At 40.4% G+C, this 10776-nt stretch overlaps 1 protein-coding gene across 2 annotated transcripts; it reads left to right on the forward strand.

Annotated features, from left to right (window-relative positions):
* The first annotated feature begins 561 nt into the window (after positions 1 to 561).
* LOC6586366 (protein sprint) lies at positions 562 to 10114 on the forward strand. 2 transcript variants are annotated; one of them, XM_015160299.3, is made up of 3 exons: positions 562 to 967; positions 8749 to 9006; positions 9074 to 10114. In XM_015160299.3, exons 1-3 carry the CDS (start codon positions 869 to 871, stop codon positions 9845 to 9847), a joined length of 1131 nt encoding a protein of 376 aa, XP_015015785.1. In that variant the 5' UTR covers positions 562 to 868; the 3' UTR covers positions 9848 to 10114. The 2 variants fall into 2 exon arrangements, with proteins under 2 accessions (XP_015015785.1, XP_002011982.1); XM_002011946.4 differs by having other exon boundaries at positions 9077 to 10114.
* Positions 10115 to 10776: the final 662 nt, after the last annotated feature.

Consider the following 10776-nt stretch of genomic DNA (forward strand, 5'->3'; position numbering starts at 1 on the left):
AGCTCTCATTTCCATTCATTTGCTGCTGCTCACTGCTGACTGCTGAGTGCCGATTGCCCGCCCAAAACAAAAGTTGGCCCATACTTTTTTTCAGTGTACATATTCGACGTAGTAAAATTTTTTCTCATTTCGCTTTTTGTTGAGTGGTTTTCCTTCTCTGCCCCTCGTTCTAACTGTGTGAGTGAGTGCGTTTCTGTATGTGTGTGTTTCTTCAGTTCTAGCTGTGTGCGCTTGTGTGTGTTCACTCAAAACGGAGACAAAGTGAACTAGCGGTAAATGCTGCGGCACCGGCAGCCTTGCATGAACCACGCCGGTGACGACGACCACTGACTTTGCCGTCGCCGTCGTCGTCTCTGTCGCCGCCGCCGCCATCGCTGCTTTCGCTGCCCTAGCATGAAATTTGTATCTCTGCCTGCGCTGAGCTACGGCTGCGTTGTTGTTATTGCTGGTTGTTGTTTTGCTTCTGGCTCTGAATCTGCCTCTGCCTCTGCCTCTGCTTCTGCCTCTGCCTCTGCTTCTGCCTCTGTCACGCTCTCAGTCGTGCTCATTTTCCGTTGTATTTTTTCGAATGCATTCAGTTGTGGCCCATCATTCCCTCTGCGCACGTCACGCTGATCGCTAGCACTCGCTCCCGTTCGTTGCTCGGCATTCGATTTCGTTTTCGAATTTGGTTCGATTGCGTTTCGGCGCTCGCGTCTCATTTACACTACGTTATTGAACACTTGAAAGAACGCAATAAGTTCCACGATATTACGACCAGACGGGTGTTATCCAAAGCTTTTGCATCCAGCGCGCTATATATTGTGAAAACACAAAAACAGAAAGTACATACTTATTTATTTTTAAGTGTAAACAGAAGAGCACGAAAATGGGTCGTTTGTTCCAATACAACCGCTTTGGCGCCACGGACAATGTTAATAAACTCAAAAAGGATACGCAAAAGAAAACGCACGATAAGACAAAGATGGTAAGTGTTGGCAAGAGGGAAATGTAAGATAATGCTAAGAATCAATGTACCGTGAGACAAGGAAATTGGAACAGAAATCATAATGAAGTACATATAAGGTGAAAATATCAATAATTCTGTTATATTTAAAGAATGATGGACCGAAGCTATTAAAGATTATAAATTAAGAAATAATGTACTTTGCTAGGGCATTATAGACTTCTTATCATTATACATAAATTTTTTAAATATGATATTCATTTAGAAACATCTCTAAGCATTTGCATATGTGTATATCTCATATAATATATCTCTAAATATATAGTAGAGTTTCCAATTTACCCCATAAGTATATACAAATATATACAAACTCTAGCTGATAGTTAAATAACACCTACAATACCTATTTTCAACGGTAACAAGCTTTTCATATGCAAAGCAATAGATTCCACAAATTCCACCCACAACAGACACGCACTCAGATGAGTAATCTCTTCACAAATCCCACGTACCAAAAAAACAACACGAACTCAAAGCCCCACACATGCTGGAGCTGTAGGGGAGGAAGGGCGAGAAGGGAGCGACAGAGAGAATAGTTGTGAATCGGAGAACTGCATCGAGAGTTCAAACACACGAACGACAACAATTAAAATGATTTAGTGTCAGAGATAGACGACATAATAAACCCGACTGTCGGCGTAAATCAGACACAAAACACTAAATCACATATAATCAAATAAATATGATTTGCATAAAAACAGATTTATACCGAAAGCTAATCAAACATTGACCGTAGATAAGGAGGGCGAGAGGTAGATCGGAGCACAGCAAAGATATGCGCATGGCAAGCATCTGTGGAACTAACTGAAAGATAATGACGGACTGGCTGACTGAATCATAAAGATAATGATTGATTGAACTAAATGCATTTAGGGCATATTTGTAAACATGTGTTATTTGTGTTTGGACTTCATGTATTTGATCTCCGAGATAAGCGCTAACTAGGCTTTATCGGCCGAAGAAGGCGACGTCTGGCTGAGCGTTACCCCAAACACTATGTGCGTTGTCGCATTCGTAAAGCAGGGAAGAGAGATGTCTATGCATAGCGCCTACGTTAACGAAAGCGATGCCACAGCTGATTAGGCAAATGCCTTAATTAAGCTACAGACTCAACTACCTGTGTGCTATAGGCAGCAAATGAGTGGGAGAATGAGAGAGCAAGGCGATCTTGAATCTGTAATCTTGTGAGCTACGACTTAAGGAGAGAAATATCAAAAAGAGACTGAGAGACAGAGTGAGAGAGAGCAAAAACAAATATCATATTTTGTAATTATCCAGTTAAGCTACGTGCATACAGCGACTTCATCTCTTATCTATTTGTAATTTTAAGCCAGTGACAGTTCTGGCTTCTGCCTTTTTCTGCTTTTGGCTATGTATTTATCATCACAATTTCTATCAGCGTTTCCATCAGCATTGTTTTCCGCTGCTCGTCGTCATTTTTCACGGGAATTGACACCCGTCTCTGGTTGACGGCATTTTATCTTCTGATTTTTGTGGTCTCTCCTCTTTAGATTTTTTCTTTTCATTTATGATCTATGAAAATATTTGTGTACTAGGTGTTATTTGAGCTACTCCCAAAAGGATTGTCGTACAGCTTCTATGGGTGTGTTTGTTCTGTTTGTACTTGCACTGAGGGAATTCAATTTGCTGGAACCATCAGCAGGAATATATTTAACAAAATATGTCTCCTACTTCGGTAATGTGAAAGATGGACCTGACTACTTAGAATCGCACAAATTTGTATGAGGAAAAAGAAACTTTGTGAAATCAAGATAAGAGAAGAGGAACTCTCACTCTTCTGTCACTCGAATCGAACTATTATATATATAGCCAAACTCTGAGATCTGATTTTCATATAAATGTACGCCTATGCGGCATAAATCGTTCAACACCTTAGGCTTTCTGTTTACCACATGCCCCGAACTGTGGCGGCGTCGCATCCGTTATCAGAGACAGAACGCGCCGAAAGTGGCATACAAAAACAATTATTGGCAAGATAGAGACACGAGAGGGAGAGAGAAAGAAAAAGAGAGTAATAGAGATGTCTAGCATTTTTGTTTACAGTCGCTGACAAACGTTTTCAATTAGTTCTCTACGAGTTTTTCACTTGAAGCAAAAAAGAGAAAGGCGACGCATATCGCGGTATAAAAACGATAAGGCAACAAACTGCAGACAAAGTGCATACAGACACACACACACACACACACACACACACACACACAAATACAGTCGAAACAAAACTAATAAAGTTGTCAAGCAAATGTTAGCAACTGAAAAACAACCCAAAAGTCAAACACATATCGCCTCGCGAAGTGCTGCGTCCATACTGCCATAGATTAAAATCTAAAACAATTAAACGAATGAGAAATTTTATTTTTTCGTTATTTTTTTTTTTAAGATTCTTTCCACTTCTGCATTGTTGGTTTTCCTTTTGCTGTGGAAAATTCGCCAGCTAAAACGGCAAAAGAAATTGACAAACAGACAAAACGGGGCGACTGTAAGTGCAGCTAATGGGGTTTGCATCCCGTGTATACCCTATTCTGATTTCGGCAATTGCTCGAGGCAATTGAAGAGTTGGTTCAGGAAAAAAATATATATAAGAGAACTTATAAATCGAAAATCATCCAAACGACAAATGTATAGTATGTTAGATGATTGTCTTATAACATGCATAAGAGTTGATGGGTATATACTAGTACAGCATCTCTCTATAAGGTGTTCTTCCACTTTGTTTTCATTTGCGGGCGCCTCTACTCCGAGCCGCCCTAAGTGGCAGCAAGCTATAAAGGCAATGCCCATAATTTTCTATGGGCTGTTTCTAAATTTAAATCAAACGATTAGCAGCAAATGCGTCGGCATTTTGGATCATTCAAGGGCAATGATTAATGCATATATATATATATATTAGATATATGTAATTTTCCAAAATTATGCTCAAAGTACATTTGAATTTTGATTTCTTAGCGGGCGGCTGCTTGGGAAAGTTGAGATTAATTGCGTTGCATTTAAGTGTAGTTTAATTTACAATTTCCATAAGGCGAAACGCAAGTAAAGTGCAGGCAGGCAAGCATGCCAGCCAGCCCAACACTCGTTAAGATTTATGGGCAAGTGCAACTGCAGCAGCAGCAGCAACAACAAAAACAACAAGAGCAGCAAATGTGGCAGCAAGTGAGGCAGCTTTGGCTTTGACTGCAAATTGATGAGCATAATTAAATGGCTGGCGACGGCGCATTGCATGCATTGTTGTTATTTATGCTCCATATTGCTCCAAGCACCCTCTCTTCACTTTGTGTGCCAGCCCCACCAAGACTTGCAACTGCCCCAACGACGCGTCGTTGTCGTTCCTCTCTCTTTTTTTTTTTTTTTTTTTTGAGTAAACAACTATTTCACTTATTTTCATGCCGTCTGCCCGTTTGCATTGTTATTTTTACGCTCGACTCAATAAAAATTTTCGCCATTGTTGTTGTTGGTGGTGGTGATTGCCACATGCCACGCCAGGCAAATGTAATGCAAATATGCAAGAAATAAAAAATTGAGGCAGCTTTCAACTCCCTCCTAATCAGCGAATCGACCGCCTGGTCAGGCTAGCAAATAGTTTACGCTTTGCGCTGCTTTATCGTCTAGCCATCAACGTCACAACAAAAGCTACAATAACAGCAACAGCTACGACGAGCTTGCAACATGCAGCAACAACAGGCAACATCATCGTTATCACCAGCTCGTCATGTGGCTTTGAGCCGCGTCCGTTGTGCTGTTTGTATTTCATATGGCTTCCACAAGGATTTTGTATGCATTAGACGGGGCAGAAAGTGAAGCGAAAAAAGGCAATAGAGAGTCGAGTTGGCCATTGGCAGGCGAGTTTGAAATACACTAACAAGGGCTATTTCAAGTAGTTGATGCATCAAAGCATATAATTGATGGACTACTGATGCCTTTAATCATATCTATATATATACATTCATTTATGTATGATATCGTCGTTGAATACCCATGGATCCTATGAGCAACAAAAACAGTTTAACAATAATCTAAGAAACAGCATCAAAAGCTGAATTCTAACTTAATTCTTCTTATAATAGTAAATATGGAAGCCTTTTCCATTTATTCCAATTCATTTACGCATATTCAACTATAAATCGCGAATACCCCTTGTAAGAGCATATGGAAACTAAAAGCAGATAGCCCTCAACAAACTAGACTACGCCACGCCGTTTAAAACTTCTCGAATAACGGCAAAAGTTGTTTCAACTGCAACTGCGACTACGACAGCGTAACTCGTAGAGCAGTTCTCTCTATCAGAAATGCATCTATTAAAAACTATATATCGAATTTTTTTTTTTTTTCTTTTTTTGTGTGCTTTGACTTACACCCGAACAATTATGGGGCGACGAGTTAACAAGTTCAATGCACCAGTGGCATGCACATCTGCATATCTTTTCCAACTGCCACTCGAGAGAATCATCTGCTCTGGCAGTAAATAAAAATATTCCCATGACTGCTGCCCACATCATAAAAAACGCCCATAAAATACAATTAAAATAGCCAAATAAGAAAAACAAAAACTGAAAATAATTTCAACAATTTTAATTTGCATTTAATAAACTCATCAAAAATGTGTTTTTTAAATTCCCATAAAAAAGAAAGAAGAGAGAAAAAACAGCTCAATTCGTTTGATATGACCCCATTTTTTACACCTATAAAAAAGCCCAAAACGAAATTAAATGAGTGGAACGTGTTGAACTGGCTATAAAGAACGCACAATGCCACATGCCACATGCCACATGCCACATGTGTCCAAACAAAGGATTTTCTACCGAATGCGACGCTAATTGCAGCCACAGATAAAACGCGCCAAGGCGCAAGAGGCAGCATATCAAAACTAACCCAGCCAAAAAGAACGAAAACTATAAACTATAAACATTTTACAACGAATTTAGTGGAAAAAAATGTTAAAATCATTTTACGATATTTGGGGCACGTTTATACGTATATATACATATATGTATGTACGGAAGGTATATGTTATGTAGATGGAGCTCGTAAGTAGCCCTCACCCTCCCCACATCCCCATGAAGCAGAAAAAACCGAGTTCATAAATTTTCAAATGCGCCGCGGGGCAGACAGACAAACAGACAGAAGTGTTCCAAAATGTCATAAACTAGACGCAGTTCCATGTATATCGCTCGCTCTGACATTTTGAAAGCCCCCAACACACACATACACACACAGGCACGTGTGTGTTATGAGTATTGTCCAACTGTCAAATTAGCCTCGCAGCACACGAAACGAAATGCCATTTAAATATTCTAATAGCCAAGTTTGTTGCATATTACTAATTTACAGCTATATCTAAAACATTGCTGACATGCCACATATACAAAGCAAATGAACAAAAATATAAATAAAAATGAAATAAAAACATGTATAAATCAGTGAGTAGTGTATTACTTTGAGATACTTTGCGATTCGACTTTGGAAAGAATTACGGAATTTATGAAAATGAATCTATATTTTCATCTCTGTATCAATCTAACGCGAGGAATATTTCAGACAATCCTAAATGGCAGAAAATATGAAATATTCTTTGTGAACTGTTTTCCACACAGACGGAGTTTACAAAATCTATCCGGCTGTGGCTCTCTTTCATAAAGCCTACTTAGAATTATATTCGCGGGTACTATTACTTTCGCTACTGATTGGCCTTTCGTGTGGAATTTGCCTGCAAGGAGGGTATTTCTTCTGCCTATTATGTTTAACAAACATTTTATTGAGACACTCCAGCAGCTGTTTGATTTCCAGCATGAATATTTTGGGCATATGCCTGAGTACTGCTGGAAGAATAAGGAAACTCTTGAGGCACAACAAAAGGCAACATTTCAATAAAATCATCAGCCAAGAAGAGCGCAACTCATGCACTTCAACTAATTTCTTGAGCTGCCCCTGCAGGTCCGATTCTGGCTGCCCCTGCTCCTTATCTCTGTCTGGAGTGAGGCCTAAATGCACAATAAATGGAAAACTAACAACTGTTCATGGATAGGTAGACACGGGATGGATCTATTGTTATTGTTGTTATTCGTGTTGTCAGCTGGCCTTAAAGGTAGTGGCGAGCACCTTTTCAGTTACCTGTGTAGCACAATTTGATTAGAAAAATATGCTAACACCTCGCGCTGGTCAAACAATGCCATGCTTCATCATCAATTAGAGTTACCTTTCCACAGGGCAGGATCGAGGTAGCTCTTTTATTAAAGCAAGAGCATACCAAAAAGGAAACACCTTTTGGCCACTACTGTAAGCCAGCTCTTTGTTCTCTTTCCTCACCATCTTCGCTCTGCTCCATTAACATTTTCTAATTCTTCACGTTGCGCCTCTGGCATAAATTAAAAATCATGTATATGAATATTTTTAGAAGCATTAAACGCCTTCTTTTTCCGCTTCGGCTTTCAGTTTTTGGTTTTCATTGTTGTGTTTGATTTAAGCCGATAAATGGGCAGAGAGAACTTTAACGCTTCTTACATGCCGCAGCTTTCAACAGATTTATTTATTTGCTTTTATGCATGGTGCCCTGGGCCAGGGCAGCTCCAACAAGGCATACAATTAATGTTGCATGCAACACAGCAACAACCGAGCAGCCAACGATTCAATTGTGCATGCAAATTGATGCCGGAAATTTAAACATTGCATTTCCTGAAAGGGAAACCCGCAGTCGCCAAAGGTGCTGTAAACCCAGCTACCTATCGGTAGTCTGTCTATTTTTCAATCAAATTCAATTTGGCTTAATGCATAAATTCATTTTTTCTATGCACACACGGAAGGGTGTATGACAGCTACCTGAAAACAGGATTTGTTCTCGATTGAATGCTCATTATTTTGCCATTTTATTATACACACTCAAGTGTATGTGAGTGAGTGCGTGCGTGCTGAAGTGTCACTGTATGCAGGCTCTTTATCAATCACCCTCTCCCTTGTCCCTCTTTCTCTCTCACACACTGGAACGCACTTTTGGCGTATTTATTGAATACTTTTGCAGAGGTGAATGAATCGAATCGAATGATTTGAATTGTTTGCCAAGTGTCAAAAAGGGGTGTATCCAGCTGCGTGAGTGAGTATGTGAGTGTGCGTGTGGGTAGAATCGATGTTGAGTACACTCACATACACACACTTCGCAGCACAACAACAATTAGCAACTAAGCTAGGTGGCTGGCAGATTTTAACTGTTTGTAAGTTGAGCAGTGCTACTCAAACTATAAGCTCTCAATGTCAAAGCAAATCATAATCAATTTTTATAATGAAGTGAAAGCATTTGAAAGACTCAGAACCCCTTAAACATATGCACGTAAATATGTATATATATATATCAGCCAAATGAAAAGCAAATAATAAATACAAGGCTGGAAAATTTTAGGACAATGGAGAAATCGAGACAAGCGCATTACAAGGATATCAGTGAAAGGGACTCAGAGAGCGAGGCATTAGCACAGACTCTCGAGCGGCAATGAACAATGGAGAACAAAGCGTTGAGTGTGAAATAAAATGTGCACATAATATGTGTTATCAGAGCACAACAAAAAGGAAAGGAAAGCAGAAACCTTTTTATAAAATGACTCTACCATAAGCGGGAATTCTTGTGAAATAGGAGCTAGGTCATTTTACTTTGGTTTACGCAGGAGAGGTTGCATGGAGTACAATGACCGACTTGACCAAAACTAATCACAGACTTTTGTTCTTCTCCTTCTCCTCTGCAGTTACGCAATGCCATCAATTGTCCTGGCTACTCGGACATTTATGGAACAAATGCAGGCAAGAATCTGGACTTGGCCTTCAAGAAGGGTCAACAATGGAGCAACAAGCTGCAGCCAGCTGTTGCAACAGTCACAGCTGAGGAGCCCGCACAGAGTCGAACGCACAAGGTCTATGACAGTATGAAAAACTTTTTGCAGAGAAAACTTTTCGCACAACCCTCGCGTGTGGAATGCGAGGAGCCGACCAGCGACTATGATGAGGTATGTAAAGACTGAGAAAATAGCTCAAGGAATGTTTAAGCTAATCCATATTGATATTCTCTTTCAGCAGGACCTTCTCGACTCCTCGTACCAGGCAGACGCAGAGACAGACGAGGAGGCGGAGCTGCTGGCAATTTGTAGCTGCAATTCCACTCCGAGCAGCACACCTAAGCGTGTCAACAAATCGCCGCAAAAGTCGCTGCTGTCGCTCAACTGTTGGCAGAGCAGTCAGCCCAGCGACTCCAGCGGCAATGAAGAGGTAACGGCCGAAGACCAAGATGAGTCGGATGCAGGTATCTCCGATTGCTGTCAGCTGCTCAATGAGAACAGCAGCAGTGCCAGCAGACGACGAAGCACCCCACGTAAACGTGCCACGCCTCGCTTTAGCACACACAGCAACAACACGGACGATGATGAGGATGCCGACGAGGACCCAGAGCTACTGCAGTGTGCTTGGTATCAGCCGCGAATTACATTGAAAGCGGCGCAAGAGCATCTGCAGTCGGCTACGCCCGGCTGCTTTATACTGCGTCGCAGCACGCCACGCAGCTTCGAGCTCTGCCTGCGTCTCGAGCACAAAGTCAAGTGCTATGCGGTGCAGTGCAGCAGGAGCGAGATGTACAGTCTGAAAGGTGCACCAAAGCAGTTCAGCACGCTGAAAGCGCTGATCACTCATCATTCAGTAATGGCTGAGCAGCTGCCTCTTACATTGGACATGCCCAGAGAACAGGATCTGGTGAAGACCTCGGCGATGCGCTATGCTGATGACTTTGAACCGCTTGAGTCACTGCAACTCCTGGGCATACTGAAGAGCTTGCAGGCCAAGAGCTATGAGGCATAGTTTTTAGATTAGACATGTAAACGAATTTTATCGAACTGCAAAGGGAACGATAGGTGAAAAATTAATGCTTAGTTATACACAAATATATATATATATATTGTAGTCCTTGTGATATAGTTTACTATAAATTCGACCAGGTTTTTAGCTTTTAAGTCCCTGTGTAACTTAAAGCCAATCAAAACCAATTATCTATATTCTTAAGTCTTTCTATTGTGCAGTAAATTATACGAGCTATCGAATAAAAAGTAAGAATATTGAACAATACAATTTCAACCCCCAACGCCTTTTCTATCAGCATCCTGCCAGCCACGCCCTCTCGCTTCCTTGTGCCTTATGTCTGCATACTGAAGGGTAAGTCATGCTTGTACTTCACTTACATGTGATTAGTGCTTCAAGTGCCTCTCATTAATTTTTCAATTGCGGCTCAGAGCGCTCTTCACCTCAATGCGTTCTGCAACATGTTGCCAACAAGGCCAAACGGCATGTTGCACAGCATGATCAGCAACATTTAGACAGAAAATGGAAGAAAGAAATAGAAATATATGGAGAGAAACAATGAAGGAATATAAAAAATTTGTATGCTATTTTATTTTATTATTATTCTGTAATTTGCAAATTTTTGAGCGTAAGCATCCAAATTAAAGAAAACTGCAATTTGAGATAGAAACTCGAAACTTAGCGACTCAATTGCTGATAGCATATTTTTATATTTATATAAATGTTATAGAGTAAAAGGGATATACTTTTTTGGCTATAACTATGCTATATCCTTGGGGATTGGGCAAGGATTTATTTTTTTTTTTTTTTTTTTTTTTTTTTTTTTGAGCAAGTGGGTCAGGGGACTATCGATTGGCATTTAAATAATTTCAAGATTTGATCAAATATATCACCTCGAATTTTTACAAGGGGTATGGTCGAAAAATGATCCA

Source organism: Drosophila mojavensis, unplaced genomic scaffold, assembly GCF_018153725.1.
Source record: "Drosophila mojavensis isolate 15081-1352.22 unplaced genomic scaffold, ASM1815372v1 contig_74, whole genome shotgun sequence".
Classification (NCBI taxonomy): Eukaryota; Metazoa; Arthropoda; class Insecta; order Diptera; family Drosophilidae; genus Drosophila; species Drosophila mojavensis.

Bases quoted from the DNA above. Each gene is read 5' to 3' on its own strand.
- LOC6586366 (XM_015160299.3), top strand. From the start codon at position 869: ATGGGTCGTTTGTTCCAATACAACCGCTTTGGCGCCACGGACAATGTT. The intron at 968-8,748 runs GTAAGTGTTGGC...TCTCCTCTGCAG, and splicing joins CGCACGATAAGACAAAGATG to TTACGCAATGCCATCAATTG. The intron at 9,007-9,073 runs GTATGTAAAGAC...ATTCTCTTTCAG, and splicing joins CGACCAGCGACTATGATGAG to CAGGACCTTCTCGACTCCTC.